Raw genomic sequence first — 16,536 nt, 5'->3', positions numbered from 1 at the left:
CCTCCTCTCTCAGATCCAGGAGATGGTCCACTCAGAGGTTGCTGCCTATGACTCGGGCCGGCCAGGGCCCCTGCTCGGTCGCCCAGCGATGCTGGCCAGCCACATGAGTGCCCTCAGCCAGTCCCAGCTCATTTCTCAGATGGGCATCCGGAGTGGCATCGCCCACAGCTCCCCGTCGCCCCCAGGGAGCAAGTCAGCGACTCCCTCTCCCTCCAGCTCAACTCAGGAGGAGGAATCGGAAGCGCATTTCAAGGTAGGTAGGGTGGCCATGCAAAGCCTTGGGATGCCCTCCCGTCAGCAGGAAGACGGGCCCTGCATGGAAACAGGCATCACCTACCAATAGAAAAGATGCAAGAGTCTAAACAGACCCTTTGCTGGAAAACAAGGAGGTAGAGGATTTGGGGAGGAAATGAAGTCTTATTCCCAAATGGCCAGTGGGCCGTTTCAGTGGCATATTCTGGCAAAAATGTGTGGTCCAGCAGAGGGCGCCTCTGGGCAGCACTGACCTTGGGATGGGGCTCTAAAAATGACCCCTCCATTGGGGACATGACCCCTGCACACGTGAGGATGTGAGCTCACCAGCTGCCCAGGCTCTGGCCCTGGCCAGGCTTTGACACTGACCAAGCCTCCCTCCCTGTTGGGGAGCATCCGGGGGAACGGGGGCAGGAAACAGGCCCAGAAGGGCCAGCGATGGACGTGCTTGCTGGGAGCCTCCCAACGAGCTGGTGGCAGAATCAAGACTTGATCCCACACGTCCTGCCTCTTTCTTCTGTCCACGTGGTGGCCCCGCAGAGGCCTGGGCAGTAGCCATGGCGCCCACGCCATCTGGCAGAGACCCTGACCTCCTGGCTGGGGTGGGCACCTCTGGATCCTGGTCCAGCTCCATCACCACGATAACTTGGTCTCTACCACAGGCCAGGCAGGGGTGGTTTTCCTTCTCTTTTTTATTGAGAAAACATTTCTAAAACAGTTCCCGTGGGCCAGCGTTCTAAGCGCGTAAGTATTGACGCATGTGATCCTCCTCACAACTCCCTGTGGCAGGTGCCATGATTATCTCCCATTGGCAGGTGGGGAGACTGAGGCATGGAGAGGTTAAGTCACTTTATGTTGATTTATTCTTCATTACTGACTGGGATATTTTATCCTCGGTAAAGGTTAACTCAAGGAAAAGGCGATGGGGGCGTACGCGAGTTCTGTCTGATTACAAGGCGGACTGATTTTTCCCTGTAGAGGTGCAAGTGACTTCTGTCCAGCAGAGAAGATGAAACGAAGTCCTGAAAGTGATCCTTTTATTACTCTACCTATAGGGCACTAACCAGTTTCTCTCTCTCTCTGAATCAACTTTACCATCATGCTGATTGTCATTAATGAGTTAAACAAAGAAAGTCCAGGGCTCCTGTCCAGAATGTGTGTCTGTCGGTCCGTCTGTCTGTCTTGTCTGCCTGTCCATTGCCTCCCCAACCTGGGGAGTGATTGGCCCCGCAGTGTGGCCCAAGCTTCCGTGTTCAAACCTGGGATGGTCAGTGCCTGTGTGTGAGCAGGGCCTGCCGCCCGTGAGTGGGCCTGCTGAGCCTGCGGCTGGGGCGGGGCCCCTTTGGCAGGAGTCCCTGGACATCTCAAGTTTTCTGACTCCTCTCACCCGGGCAGATGTCGGGAGAGAAGAGACCCTCAGCTGACCCGGGAAAAAAGGCCAAGAACCCAAAGAAGAAGAAGAAAAAGGACCCCAATGAGCCACAGAAGCCAGTGTCCGCCTACGCGCTCTTCTTCAGAGACACTCAGGCCGCCATAAAGGGACAGAACCCCAGCGCCACCTTCGGGGACGTGTCCAAAATCGTGGCCTCCATGTGGGACAGCTTGGGAGAGGAGCAGAAGCAGGTGAGTCTCCATCTCTTTCGGGGCCGTAGCCCTGAGGCTTTGGGGTCCCAGAGCCAAGGACAGACTTGAGAAGCCTAGAACTAGGGGCTTTTGCTGGGCTTGGTTTGCCCATCTGTGAGATGGGAAGTTAGGTCCCTTCCAACTCTGCTGTTTCCCAGCTGTGTTCCCTGGCGACTTAACTGTCCTGGGCCCCTGCCTCCTTATCTGTTAGGTAAGCGAGAACATGCCAGTCCATCTTGTCCTCCAGCTCTCAGAGTCTGGGGTCAGACCAGGGCTTTCCTATACCCCTGACCACGTGCCTGGGGCCCTCTCAGGGGCTTCCAGAGAAAACTGGGAGTAGAACGAGCTCACAGGCAAAGGCCCCCAGCAGTGTGACCTGAGGCTGAACACCTAACCCCTCCCCTGGCTGCTCATGTCTTGGATCTTTCAGGCCTACAAGAGGAAGACCGAAGCGGCGAAAAAGGAATATCTGAAGGCTCTGGCAGCCTACCGGGCTAGCCTGGTCTCCAAGGTAACCCCTGGAATCCTAGGCACAGCCCGTAAAGTGCGGGACCACTGAGGGGTGGAGCAGGCACTGAGGCCCACGGGAAAGGATGGACACCGAGGTCACTTCTCCAGTGCACCTACTATGTGCCGGGCTCATGCTGGCCACTTGACATGTATCTCGTTTCATTTAATTCTTCCAACAAGAATCCAAGACTCAGAGAGGTGAAGCATCTTGCCTGAAATTATACAGTGTGTTAGGTTGCTGTACTAAGAGTCAAACCGATTGGCCACTCTTCAAATTCGGCCTTCACCCCTGACCACACTGTCGGCCTCCTCGGTCAACACCAGCACTGCAGGCAGGAGGCCCAGGATGGCGGTGGACATGTGGCCCAAGTGGGGGCAGGGCTGTTTCTGGAAGCTATTACAGAGGACATGGCAACTGGGCTACGTCACAGAGGGCCAAGCAGAGAGGGTGCTCCAAGTCAAGGGAACAGCACATGCGAACGCACAGAGGCTGGGCAGGAGCAAAAATAGAGGACAGCCCCGTTGGGTGATGCTGGCCTCACTGGCCAGGCTGCAGAGCATGGGTCCCCCATCGGCAGGGGAGCCCCAAGGATTAAAACAGGGCTGGTTGGATGGTTAGAGCTAAGTGCACTAAGCGCTCAGAATTATCTCTGTTAGTCTACAGCAGCGGTTCTCAACCTGTGGGTCGCGACCCCTTTGGCGGCCGAACGACCCTTTCACAGGGATTGCCTAAGACCATCCTGCATATCAGATGTTTACATTACGATTCATAACAGTAGCAACATTACAGTTATGAAGTAGCAACAAAAATAATTTTATGGTTGGGTCACAACATGAGGAACTGTATTTAAAGGGCCAGAAGGTTGAGACCACTGCTCTACAGATATCCCCTGAGGGGCCAGAAAGCCAGCCAGGGGTCATGTCAGTGGGTTGCAGAACCTCCTGGTCTCACGGCCCAAGTCTGGTTTCTCCGTCTTCTCCAGAGTGACCGGTGTCTCTTCCCTTCCAGGGCTCCCCGGACCAGGGTGAGACCAAGAGCGCCCAGGTGAACCCGCCAGCCAAAATGCTCCCGCCCAAGCAGCCCATGTACGCCATGCCAGGCCTGGCCTCCTTCCTGACGCCCTCGGACCTGCAGGCCTTCCGCAGCGGGGCCACCCCCGCCAGCCTCGCCCGGACGCTGGGCTCCAAGTCGCTGCTGCCAGGCCTCAGCGCATCCCCGCCACCACCACCCTCCTTCCCGCTCAGCCCCCCGCTGCACCAGCAGCTGCCGCTGCCCCCTCACGCCCAGGGCGCCCTCCTCAGCCCACCTGTCAGCATGTCCCCAGCACCCCAGCCTCCTGTCCTGCCCACTCCCATGGCACTCCAGGTGCAGCTGGCGATGAGCCCTTCACCACCAGGGCCACAGGTAAGCAGGGCTGAGTAGAAACCTGCCCTTCCGGGGTCCCTGTGGAGGCGGGCAGCTCAGGATGTTAGATACTAGCCCCACCGCTCACCAGCTATGTAAACCACAGCCTGGGCACCTTACCTCTCGGAGCCTCAGTTACCATGTCAGTGAAATGGGTCTGGTGCTCCTTATCTGTCATGGACTCGCGGGGGCAGGGAGTTGACAAGCTGCCAGATAGATTGCTCGGATCCTTAGATGTTCCAGGCCCCCCTCCTCTCATCCTCTGTCTATTGCTGTCTGTCTGGCCTGAGGGGCTGCGGCCACGGCGGTTTCTGCCAGGTCAGCCCTGGCCCTGGCTCTCCCCAAAGCCTTCGAGGCCTGACCCCAGTAATGGTGCCACAGACACTGTTCCAAGACTTTCGTGCGGTCACTCAGCCCAGGAACAGATTGGGAAACTGCCCCAAAAAAGGAAAGGCCCTGAGTGCAAAATCCTTCCCCCACATGGTGCAGCCAGGACCTGGCTGAATTCTTTAAAAGGCACTCCGCTGGGAAAAGGAAAAGCATGCCATGCCCGGCAGAGCGGAGACGTGTGCAAGTGGAGGGCGTGCCCTGTGAACACCGCGGGCACAGGCAGTCCCCGTCCCACCCTGGCTGCCTGAGACATGCACCCGTCCTCTCTCCTTCGCTCACCTGCCTCCTCCTTCCTCCTCGCCAGGACTTCCCTCACATCTCCGAGTTCCCCGGCGGTTCCGGATCCCGCTCCCCTGGCCCATCCAACCCCAGGAACAGCGGAGACTGGGACAGCAGTTATGCCAGCGGGGAGTGTGGCATCAGCACTTGTAGGTCGGTCCTCGCCCCGTTCACGTGGGTGCTGCCCTAGGCCTGGGATGACGGGACGGGAAAGAGCCGGGAGGGATGTGGTGGACAGGTGGCCCTCTTAGCTGCCGGTGCCCACTGCCCTGGCCCTAGCTGTCCGCCTCCCGGTCCTCACCCTGCCATGCCCTCTGGTGAGCAAGCAGACGTGGCATGTGCCCCCCTTTCTGCTGTGCCTGGTGAGAGGGTCTACCTGGGTGGGCTGGCAGCTCAGCAGTGATGCCCTCCCCGACCCTGAGAGGTACAGCTCCTCGCACTCAGCCCTCCCCCAGAGCCAGAGCACTGCGGGGCGGGGTCTTGAGTGGGCCCTCACAGCATGTCCGAGCTTCCCCCCGACAGGGAGGCCAGACCCCAGCAGTGCCCTGGTTTATGCTTGCATTTTTATTGAGGCGTCATTGATGTATAACGTTGTTAGTTTCAGGTGTACAATAATGATTCGATATTTACATGTATTGTGAAATGGTCACCACCATAAGTCCAGTGAGCATCGTCACCACACACAGCTGTAATTTATTTTTCTTTATGAGAACTGTTAGATCTACTCTCTTAGCGCCTTTCAAACATGCAGCACAGCATTGTTAGCTGTAGTCCCTGTGCCGTGCGTTACGTCCCAGCACCTTCGTATAACTGGAAGTTTGCGCCTTTTGACTCCCTCCACCATTTGCCCACCCACCCAGCCTCTGCAACCACGGGTCTGCTCTGCGTATCTATGAGCTTGTTTTGTTTTGTTTTGTTTTGTTTTGTTTGGGGGATGTTATTTTTAGATTCCACATATAAGTGAGGTCCTATGACACTTGTCTTTCCTCGTCTGACTTCTTTTACTGAGGATAATGCCTTCAAGGGTCATCTATGTTGTCGTGAATGAGTGCCCTATTTTAACATATTTCTTAAAAATTTAAATGTTTTTTTATTTAAGAAAGTGAGGAAGGGAGAGAGAGACAGAAAGAGAGAGACATTGACTTGTTGTTTCACTTATTTATTAATTTATTGGTTGATTCCTGCCTGTGCCCTGACCGGGTGTAACACGTGGTGTAACTGCACGGTGCTCTAACCAACTGAGCAGCCCGATCAGGGCATGAGGGCCCGACTTAAAAAACACAGAAAGCACCTGCTCGCCTTTAATTCTGTTTGAAATTTACAAAAGAAACACTGACTTAACCTAGAGTGATGGTGGTGTTAGAAGGACAGACACACTGCCTCCACCTCCCCAGCACTGAGGTGGGGGGGGGGGGCTGCTGGGATCGCAGGAGGGCTGCATCCAGGGTTGGGGTACAGGGCAGGTGAGCAGCTGGCCCAGTGTCCAGGCCCCCCGAGAGCCCGTGGCGCCGGGTGGGGTCACGTGAGCTCTGACAGCCCCTCCTCTCTCCCACAGCCTGCTCCCCAGGGATAAATCTCTCTACCTCACCTAACCCCACCTCCCTCTCCTCCCTGAGGCTGCCGGAGGGGCCACAGCAGGAAAGAGGCCTTGGCAGGAAGCAGGGGACCCGAAGAGAGAACAGTGACACGCTAATGCCCCACGGCTGAGTCTCTTCCTCGACCTCTTACCAGACTCTGCAGAGGCCGCCCAACGCCCGCCGCCAGCCCAAAGAACCTGCAGGCACCTCCTGCCCCCTGACCGCTTGCTCCAGGGCTACTGTGGACCCCACTCCTCGTCCTGCACACCGTACCCCATGTCTGGATGTCTGGGCCCAGCCCAGCTCATGTGGGCTGCCCCTGTAGGGGTCGCTTGCCAACAGACACCCACCCAGATGCCCGGGGCAGGGCCAGCCCGGCCACAGACGCGCACATATGGTGTGACAGCCTGAACAGGAGATTATGAACCCATACACTGTTGGCTTTGTGTGAGTAGTTGACTACGTGTTTTAGAGCTGTGCTGAACACATCTGTAAGATTATTTTGGGGCGGGGGGGAGGAAAGTAGTTTCCTTTAAGGTCAAAAGCGTTTTCTATGACCCTTAGCACATGTTTTTTAAGTTTTATCTTAAGGGAGACGTGCACAGAGCGGCCGCCAAACCGTTCCGTCGTCTGTGCAGCAACGAGCCGGCCGTTCCCGCCACACTCAGAGGCTTTGCGCTTTTTCTTTTAACCACACGCCCGTCTATTTAAAATTGCCAGCGACGACGTTTGTCTATTTATGAAGAAGACCTGAGGACAGAAATGCAGTTGATCAGAAAGTGTGTGCGGTTTGGGGCTTGGTGGGGGTTTGGGTTCCTCGTGTTTGCAGCTGTTTCCTGGCCCTGGCGACCGCCTGGCTCAGTGCCCAGTGCTTCTCTCAGATTCCTTTATAATAAAACTTCTGAAACGTTGAAAACGGGTCTGTCTCTTCTTGCGCTTCGTGAGCCAGGGCCAGGCCGCCCAAAGTGTGGCGTTCGGCGGTGGCTCTGCCAGGACAGAGCCCCTGATGCCAGTCGGGTTCGGGTACAGTCTCACCTGCCCGTTCACCCGCCCCCGAGGGTGTCTGTTGATGACGGGGCCTCTCTGGCCTCAGTTTTGCCATCAATGAAGGAGGATGATAAGGGTGGGAACACATAGGGTTCCTGTGGTGATGAAAATGGGTGTGGGCAGGGTGCTGGCCACACAGGTAGTGCTACTTCAAAAAGAGTAATAATTCTGTCACTTTAGCTGTACCTGGAACAAACAGCAATGCCTGGAATGGAGGGGCTGTTAGGAGGCTGAGGGTATTGGGCCCAACACAGCTATTTTGAGGTGACCTAGACAGAGGAGCCCCCACTTCTCTGGCAGCTCTCGGGGCCTCCCATCCTCCAATCACGTAACACCCCCCCCCTTCAGCCCCAAATGGGGTGCAATTTCTCTGTGAGCCTTTTCCTCACTGGAGGGCATTTTGCAATCCACGTTGGAAAAAGAAAAACCAGCCCTGACGGGTTAGTTCAGTTGGTTAGAACGTTGTCCGGATACGCCAAGGTTTAGGGTTCGATCCCTGGTCAGGCCACATACCCGAATCAACCCATGGCCCCAGCCGGGTTGGCTCCGAGGATAGAACATCGGCCTGTGGACTGAAGGGTCGCGGGTTCAATTCCTGTCAAGGGCACGTACCTTGGTTGCAGGCTCAATCCCCAGCCCTGGTTGGGCCACGTGTGGGAGGCAACTAATGGATGTGTGTGTCTCCCATCGATGTTTCTCTCTCTGCCTCTCCCCCTCCCTTCCACTCTCTCTAAAATAATCAATGGAAAAACATCCATTGGTGAGGATTTACAACAACAAGAGAGAATCAACCAGTGAATGCATACATAAGTGGGTAATAAATTTATGTTTCTCTCTCTCTGCCTCTAAAACTAAAAATTAAAAAAGAAAACCTAACCAACAGACAAAGCAACACACTGTCATGGCGGTAACATCTTTGCAACATGAAGCATAACTATTTCATGGGGTTACAATTCCCTTCCTCTGAGGAGCTTGTCAGGAACGTGGTGACGCCTTAGACGGTTTAATACAGGGGGCCTTGACTTACGCGTTTAATTCGTTCCGAGACCAAGCTCGTTAAGGAGCTCATTAACTCAACTTACTCTGCCAACTCAATGCAAAAAATCCGCCGAGAGACAGCTGGTATCCCAAAAAACTCGTAAGTCGGGACACTGGTAAGTCAAGGCCCACTGTACTCGACTCCTGCTTCTGCATTGGAGGAACAGCCCGAAGCAACACGATGCGGGCTCTGGGTTCCTGCCCCCAGGCAGAGCCGGCCCCCCAGCGCCTCGCCCGGAGCCCAGGAGTCCTTTGGAAACGTCCAGGCGCCAAGGCTGGCCTCTCCGCTGCCAGGGCTGCTCAGAGAGGCCCACGCTGCGTCCGAATGCCCTGCCTACAGAGGGCAGGGGATTGCCAAGTGGGTGCGTCCGGTGGCCCAGGAAATGGGAACAGAGCGAGGGGTCCGTGGAAAGTCCGAGAGCGCTGACGTGGGGGCCGTGGAGTAAACTTCGCCCCCCGACCCAGACCCCTTCATCGCCAGTGCCCGTCCCGGCTCCTGCGTGTCGGCCGTTCACTGTGCACAGCTGCCCACTCTGTCCGGTCCTTGCCCTCGACGCCTTCCCCCAGCGCTGCCCCCAGCTCGTGACCAAGCAAAGGAGCAGCCAACTCCACGGCGCCAGTCCCGCCCCAGAGCCCCCCAGGGCCAGGCTGCGGCCACTTGCCTCCTCCCTCGCCTTCTGAGCGCCCCTCCCCATAGGTAAGTCACTTGGCCAGAACCCCCGCCTGGGCTCTGCCTATTTCTGGGGAAAACTGTGATACCAGCAGAGCGCAGTGGGGCCATGTCATCGGCAATGTCCCTCTCTCACTGGCTCGGGCCCTACCTGCAAACACAGACTCCGCCCCTGAAACCAGCCCACACCTGGCCCGAGGGATGTTCACAAAGCAGCCTCTCCCTGGGAAGGGTCTGCAGGTTCCTTTCTAGGCCATCCAGGGCCGGTGATGGCCATAGCCCAGGGAGCCGCGAGGGCCCAGTGCCACACCCACCGTGAAAGCACTGAGGCCTCTGCCACAGATGGCCCCCCTGCACCGCCCCCCGCCCCCCGGGCCCTGTGCTTCCAAAGCTGACACCCTGGGTTCCACAGGCTCATAAAGGACCAGGTACCACTGCGGCCGTGGCACCCCCCATCTGCCAAGGCCAGGCTGTGGCCTGGGCCCGCCACACCTCAGGGCCACATGCTCCTGCCTGGCCCTGACGGTGCCCCTGACGTTGCGGGGCCCTCAGGTCCTGCCTGCAGACCGCCCACGGTCCACGGAGCTGGTCCAGGGATCAAAACCACGTGCCCTTCCCGTCGAGGGCACCTGCTTCAATTCCTCATCTCACACCTCCCCCCACACAGGCCTGGGGACCCTCACAGGAGGCACAGCATGGGTAAAGGCCGAGCCGTCCGCCCCAGGAGGAAGGCTTGGATAACCCTAAAATCACCCAGCCATCATCCCTCCCATACGAATTTCCACATCCCACCAGGAAGTTTGAAAGAACTCACATGCAGAAAAGATCTGACATGCTATTACAGGTTCAAATTTTTAAAAAATGCCCAACACATCAGTTGTTTCTTAGCTCTGCTCCCCAAATTGCCTGAAACTAATAACCCCAAACCCACCAGATGCTGGAGAGCAACCTTTCATTGAGAAGGGGCTGGGGGGGGGGGCAGGGTGAGGAGGCAGGGAGGGAGGGAGGGAGGCTTAGGGCGCAGCCGGCCCCAGGGAATATCAACTCTGCTGCCTACTGTGTGGTATAACCTCGGGCGAGTTCCTTACCCTCTGTGTCCCCGTGTGTAACTTGGGGACGGTAACAGTTTCCTTTTCAAAGGTTGTTGTAACTATGAGTTAACACACACAGAGTTCTTAAAACAGTGATTATGGTCGTGTTATTTAATCTCTACCCAGAAGGTAAAGTTTCTTGTGTTATGTACTAGTCAGGATGTGCTAGGGCAGCGGTTCTCAACCTGTGGGTCGCGACCCCTTTGGGGGTCGAACGACCCTTTTACAGGGCTAGGGGTCCGTGGAGCCGAGGAGTTGTGCCACCTGCAGCACTCCACCTTTCTGAGCCACACTGCGTTTCCCAGGGCCCACGAGGGCTTGCGGCCAGTTCTCCAGGCTGCTGGGGTGTGTCTTCCTGCCCCTGAGAGGCGGCTACGGTGTCGTCCAGGGCAGAGGGAGGTGGACGGAGCTGGGCGTGCACACCGTGTGGTCTGGACACAGGCACACCCATGGCCCCTCCGCTGCAGGAGGCTTCTGAGAGGAGGAGGGAGGTGGTGGGCTCTGGGCAGGGCCTCCCTTGGTACCTTGGCTCACCCTGTAAATAGGAGGCCGCCTGCTCCCTTTCCTAAGACCATCGGAAAACACATATATAATTACATATTGTTTGTGTGATTAATCACTATGCTTTAACTATGTTCAATTTGTAACAATGAAATTGGGGGTCACCACAGCATGAAGAACTGTATTAAAGGGTCGCGGCATTAGGAAGGTTGAGAACCATTGTCTTATAAGAAGAGACACCAGAGAGCTTCTCTCTCTCTGTCTCTTTCTGTCTGTCTCTCTGTCTGTCTCTCTGTCTCTCTGCCTTGTGAGGACGCGGAGAAGACAGCCATCTGCCACCTGAGCTCTCACGAAAACCCGTGGCACCCTGATCCTGGGCATCCCGCCTCCGGACTGTGAGGCGTGTCCTGTTGGTGAAGCTGCCTGTGGCGTCCGATGGCGCCTGAGCTGAACGATTCCTCTGCGAGTCAGCAAGGGCGCGGAGGGGCCGGGAGAGCGAGGCAGGGCCCCGCGGCGCCCGGAGCAGCAGGACCGCGGGCTCAGCAGTGTGAAATCGTGCCGTGGGGCACCGACACAGTCATTTCATGCTGTTTTATAACAGCAATTAGCATCCACATGGGAGGAAGAATGTTAAAGTCCAAGGTCCTTGACTTCAATTTAAAAACCTCAGTACTACACGTGCGTAGCTTAAAAGTCAGCCGTGTCACGCAGCTTACGACGACACGCTGTCCTCCGCCGTCGCGACTCCACCAGCTCACCACACACTCAACTCCTCAAGCTCATTCCTCGGTTATTTAACAAATAAATATGCATATCCTATTTATTTTTTACTGAGGTGACATTGGTTAATAAAATTATATAGGTTTCAGGTGTACAATTCTATAACACATCGTCTGTATATTGTATTGTGTGATCACCACCCCAAGTCTCTTTCCATCTGCTATTTCTTGATTCACATTCTTTATGCATCTATTTTATCCTCCATCTAAGGCAGTGGTTCTCAACCTTCTGGCCCTTTAAATACAGCTCCTCATGTTGTGACCCAACCATAAAATTATTGTCGTTGCTACTTCATAACTGTCATGTGGCTACTGTTATGAATCGTCATGTAAATATCTGATATGCAGGATGGTCTTAGGCGACCCCTGTGAAAGGGTCGTTCGACCGCTAAAGGGGTCGCGACCCACAGGTTCAGAACCGCTGATCTGAGGGAACACCTACAACACTACTGAGGGCCTACTAAGTGTTGGGCATTTTATATATCAAGTCCGTTTCATTTGATATATAAAAGCCATTCACCCCATTTTACAAATGAGAAAACTGAGGCACAGAGAGATGGGACAATTGGTCCCAGAGCAAGTCAGTGGCAGAGCCAGAGTCTGACCCCAAGTGTGTTGGCCTCCAGATTCACACACACACACACACACATCGGGTTTCTCAGCCTTGGCATTACAGACAGCGGGGCTGGGTAATTCGTTTGGGAGGAGTGAGGGCGCCGGGAGGCGCTATCCTGTGCGTCGTGGGAAGTTTAATGGCATCGCTGGCCGCTCCGTGCTACGTGACAGTAGCACCCGGTCCCCCAGGGGCGACAACCAACTATCTCCCCAGACGTTGCCAGCTGACCTCTAGAAGGAAACACCACCCCAGCTGAGAACCACAGATGCCGCAGAAACTTTGGCTGGGCTTTCGGTTGCTGCCTTAGACCAGGAAACAAGGTTCTGCCTTTTGGGGGTCCCGTCCTGTCTGACGCCCTCCCTACAGGGCTAGGGGTCCGTGGAGCCGAGGAGTCGTGCCACCTGCAGCACTCCACCTTTCTGAGCCACACTGCGTTTCCCAGGGCCCACAAGGGCTTGCGGCCAGTTCTCCAGGCTGCTGGGGTGTGTCTTCCTGCCCCTGAGAGGCGGCTACGGTGTCGTCCAGGGCAGAGGGAGGTGGACGGAGCTGGGCGTGCAGAGGGAGGTGGACGGAGCTGGGCGTGCACACCGTGTGGTCTGGACACAGGCACACCCATGGCCCCTCCGCTGCAGGAGCTTCTGAGAGGAGGAGGGAGATGGTGGGCTCTGGGCAGGGCCTCCCTTGGTACCTTGGCTCACCCTGTAAATAGGAGGCCGCCTGCTCCAGACCCCAGCTGCTGGTGTTCCTGGTAGGAATATGGGTATAGGTCACTCATTTGTGACACATCAGTTTAAGTTTACTCGCTTCTTTTTGTGGAAAAAAAAGGATTTAGTGCCCATACACCTCCCTCTTTGCTTCCTCTCCCCCTGTCCTCCCTACGAAGCTCCCTAATAGGTGTGGTTAAATCAATACTCCAGGTTGACATCATTATTATGTAAAACTCATGTTTACTGATGGGCCAAGTTGAGTTCTTTCATATTTTTCTCTTAAGTTTTTGTTTTTGTTCTTCTCGTGTGTAATTTTCCTGTGTCCCTCTTTTGTCCCCAAATCTCACAGCACTAGGCACTTACTCTGCCTATGGACTGACACTCGATGCCCAGTTTTCCCGCTTTCTCACAGCCTCACCACCATCGCCGGAAACTTCCTTCCAATGCTACTGAGCAAATCCCTTTGCTCCTCTCTCCCGAAGGGTCTTCTCGCTGGTCCCGTCTTCTCCTCTCTCTCATTTTGACCCTCTGTTGTGCCGGAGTACAGCTGGGGGTAGCTTTCTACGAAAAGGCGGATGGGAAAGAAATGCGCAGGTCTTCTGGCGTGTTTGTTCTCCCCTCACACTCGGCTGATAGTTTGACCAGCGAAGATGTCTGGGCTGAAAGTCACTTTCTCTGCGAATGCTGAGGCCTCACTGCCTTCTAGCTTCTGCAATGGCTGCTGGAAAATCTAATGCGGCCCTGTTCCCCTCTTCCTGGCATGTTGCTTGCATTCTCCCTCTCTCTGGTAGCTCTTAGCTTTCTATTTGTTAAGTCTTGAAATCATGTGGGCGGGTCTTTTTCATTATGCTGGCCCTAGGTAGACCCTTCCAGTCTGAAGAGGGACAGATGGCTCTCCCTCCAACTTTGGTCTCATTCCTGGACCAATGAGGCGAGGACTATTGTTAAGTGGCGAGTGTCTGCACAGCCCCAAGCTTTAAGTCCAATGTGTCTTAAGGCACCATGCTGGCCAAAACAAGTTTGCCAGCCAAATGCAGCCTCCAAGCCTCTAGTCTGTGCCATCCACTGAAGACATTGTCACGAGTATGGGCTTTGCCCTGGCCAGTTTGGCTCAGTGGATAGAGTGTCGGTCTGCAGATTGAAGGGTTCCAGGTTCGATTCTGGACAAGAGCATGTACCTCGGTTGCAGGCTCAATCTCCGGCCCTGGGAGGGGCGTGTGCAGGAGGCAACCCATCAATTATCTCTCTCACATCCATGTTTCTCTCTCTCTGTCTCCCTCCCTTCCACTCTAAAAATCAATGGAAAAATATCCTCAGGTGAGGATTTAAAAATTAAAAAAGAGTATGGGATTTGAAGACAGATGAGCAGACAGACCTGGTTTTGACTCTTAGCTTCTTATCTGTAAAATACAGTTTCAAATCATAGAGCTGTTGTAAGGAATATATGAAATAATGCAAGTAAAGTGCTTAGTGCAGGGCCTGGCATGTAGTAAAGGTTTAATTTATAATAGCTGTTGTTGTGGTGAGTCAGAGAATAGTATATATATGATGAAAGGGTAATATGCTAATTAGACCAGATGTCTTCCGAACATCATTCTGGAAATGCTTCCTGATGAAGCCACGGCTGGAGGGAAGCCAGTGTCTGCAGCCTGGGGAAGGAAGGCCTACTCTTGCACGAATTTTCCTGCATCGGGCCTCTAGAGCCAATTCATGAGATTCCCTCACGTTTGGAGCAGTGGCGCCACCTCGTGCTCATCATTAAGAACTGCAGCGCAGTGTAGCGAGCCTAACAGAGGTTTCCGAGCCAAGTTGGGCTTCAGGGTCAAACAGACAACGGTGTTCATCATCTCGGAAAAGAAAGCCAAGAAGCTTTGAGATGTTAAAGGAAAGAGACAGGATTTGAACCAGCAACGCGATTTCCTAGCTATTGCACCGAACCGCACTGCTGTTCTGCCACCACATAGTGTCTGACCCACAGCCACCTGACTCCATCAAATGGGGGGCTTCCCTTCTCTTGGTGGGCCAGCAAGACAGGGGCAGAGAGAGCGGGAGGGAGGGAGATGTTCAGCCTCCACAGGCACAGTCAGAATTTTGCACAAAGAAAAAACATTAAGAGCCTATTTTAGTTTCAGCATACGTGCACGTTTCGTGTTGTACAGTTTAGGTATTGTTTGCATTTTGTATTGTGTGTATTGCATGTTAGAGGGTAGATATAATTTCTTGTTAGAGGCTCCATCTAATTTTTTCCATTTAAGGTTGTAATCTGGCTGGCTTTCTATTACATGCAGCCAAACATCTCTTGCAGCACAGCCCGATCCTCTGTGGCTCCATCAGAGATTATGAAAATTCCCTTCTTGCCACAAATCCCAAATCTGAACCCACAGCTCCAGGGCCCCTCCCTTTCTCTTCGTGGAAGAGTCCTGCTGAGACCCCAAGCCAGTGGTCAGTGATCATGGGCCTGGGCATTGCCCACAAGGTGGTTTTTAGTCCCCTTCAGCACAAGCACCTGAAATGAATCCAGTCGGAGCGGAGGACCAAACTGCCTGGAGCTGCCATTGGCCTGGACTGGAAAAGACACCAACCAGGCTGCACCTGGGCCACCAGGGGCGCCCGACTCCGACCAATCTTACCTGACTCCCAGGTTCCCACAGGGGCTCAGGAATGAGCCTCCTTTTAAACCACCCAAGGTGATTTTAATATACCCATCCTGCTGTCCCTAACCCCTCTCTCCCATTACACACACACACACACACACACACACACACACACACACGCATACGCACACGCACATGCACGCACAGCCAGTCTACAGACCAGCCAACTGGGCTGGCTGCCCACCCCTTCCTTGTTGAGTATATTTTCAAAGTCCTGGGGATTAGAACTCTCTCCTCATTCCACTCTTCCAAGTCCATCCTTCTTTCTGGTGATCTTTAGGTCATTCTGGGGTTTTGAAAACGTCTTTATCACCATAATATACCTCCTTCGATGCTCACAGCTGTACTACCAGTGAACAAGGCGATGGCACGGATTATGGCCTCTTCGGCAGAAGGAGAAACTGAGGCACGGTCGGATGTACTGACTGACACACAGCAAGTCACTGGTGGCACTGGGGAGAGAACCAGGTCACCAAACCTCTCCTGGACCTGCCTGAATTCCAGCCTATTGATGGGCGAGGGACCCTCTCCAACAACCATGTCACCAGGGATGCGTCTTTGGGAGAAACTTAATGGAAAGTGTTGATTCACAAACAGGTCAAGACAACAGCTTTCCTGCCACTGACTTGCTGTGCAACCTGGGGCAAGTCTCTCTGCGCCTCTGTAGACTCTGAAGACGGCCCCTGGGTCCCCTCGGAGACGTCCTGTGGCCTTCGGACTGGGGCCTGAGTCATCTCCACCCCTTCGGGGCTTCCCAGGTCTCCGATCATAACGCCCAGGGCTAATGGTAGCACTGTCATGCAACAGTAGTGATGACACCAATCTCCATTCTCAACTGCTTTCTATAGCTGGGCCCCCATAAGCTTCAGCGTTCAATGTAATCCTTACCACCACCCCAGGAGCTACCTGGTTCTATTACCTTCCCCCATTTACCCGAGGACACACACACACAGAGAGAGAGAGAGAGAGAGAGACACCCAGGTATATGCCCTGACCAAGGATCAAACAGGTTACCTTTCCATGCACAGGACGATGCTCAATCAACTGAGCCACTCCGGCTGGGCACCTTCCCCATTTTATAGATAAGGAAACTGAGGCTCAGAGAAGTAAGAAGTAAAATAAGTAGGTGAGACTGGAGCCCCGGAAGACCTGACCTCAAAGGTGGGCTCTTTCTGCTACCATATGCTCCTCAGGGAAGCTTCTGGAACTCAGCTTTAGAGATTCGGGGTCTGCCCAGCAAAGTCTGTGGTCCCTGAGCTGCCCCTCGCAAGGTATTATGGGAACTGTAAGACAGAGACGGAGCCCAGACCAGGATGGCCCAGGGCCCCCAGCCTCCCACACTCCCTCCACCAGTCCCGCATCCCGGGCCCACAAGCAGACGCCGCAGCCCCGCCGCA

At 54.7% G+C, this 16,536-nt stretch overlaps 1 protein-coding gene across 8 annotated transcripts in view; it reads left to right on the top strand.

Annotated features, from left to right (window-relative positions):
- Positions 1-6,952, top strand: part of TOX2 (TOX high mobility group box family member 2) — a 113,666-nt gene extending 106,714 nt beyond the window's left edge. For 3 of the 8 annotated variants that reach the window (XM_059707020.1, XM_059707019.1, XM_059707022.1), the window contains 6 exons: positions 14-253; positions 1,648-1,875; positions 2,306-2,386; positions 3,395-3,790; positions 4,485-4,608; positions 6,191-6,952. In XM_059707020.1, the coding sequence (XP_059563003.1) occupies positions 14-253; positions 1,648-1,875; positions 2,306-2,386; positions 3,395-3,790; positions 4,485-4,608; positions 6,191-6,447 (1,326 nt within the window). In that variant the 3' untranslated portion in view covers positions 6,448-6,952. Of the gene's footprint in view, positions 1-13; positions 254-1,647; positions 1,876-2,305; positions 2,387-3,394; positions 3,791-4,484; positions 4,613-6,014 lie in introns of all 8 variants that reach the window. The other 5 variants (XM_059707026.1, XM_059707025.1, XM_059707021.1 and 2 more) reach the window with 5 other exon arrangements.
- Positions 6,953-16,536: the final 9,584 nt, after the last annotated feature.

The sequence above is a fragment of the Myotis daubentonii genome, chromosome 8, assembly GCF_963259705.1.
Source record: "Myotis daubentonii chromosome 8, mMyoDau2.1, whole genome shotgun sequence".
In the NCBI taxonomy this organism is placed as follows: Eukaryota; Metazoa; Chordata; class Mammalia; order Chiroptera; family Vespertilionidae; genus Myotis; species Myotis daubentonii.
This window is presented reverse-complemented; position numbering and strand designations above follow the sequence as displayed.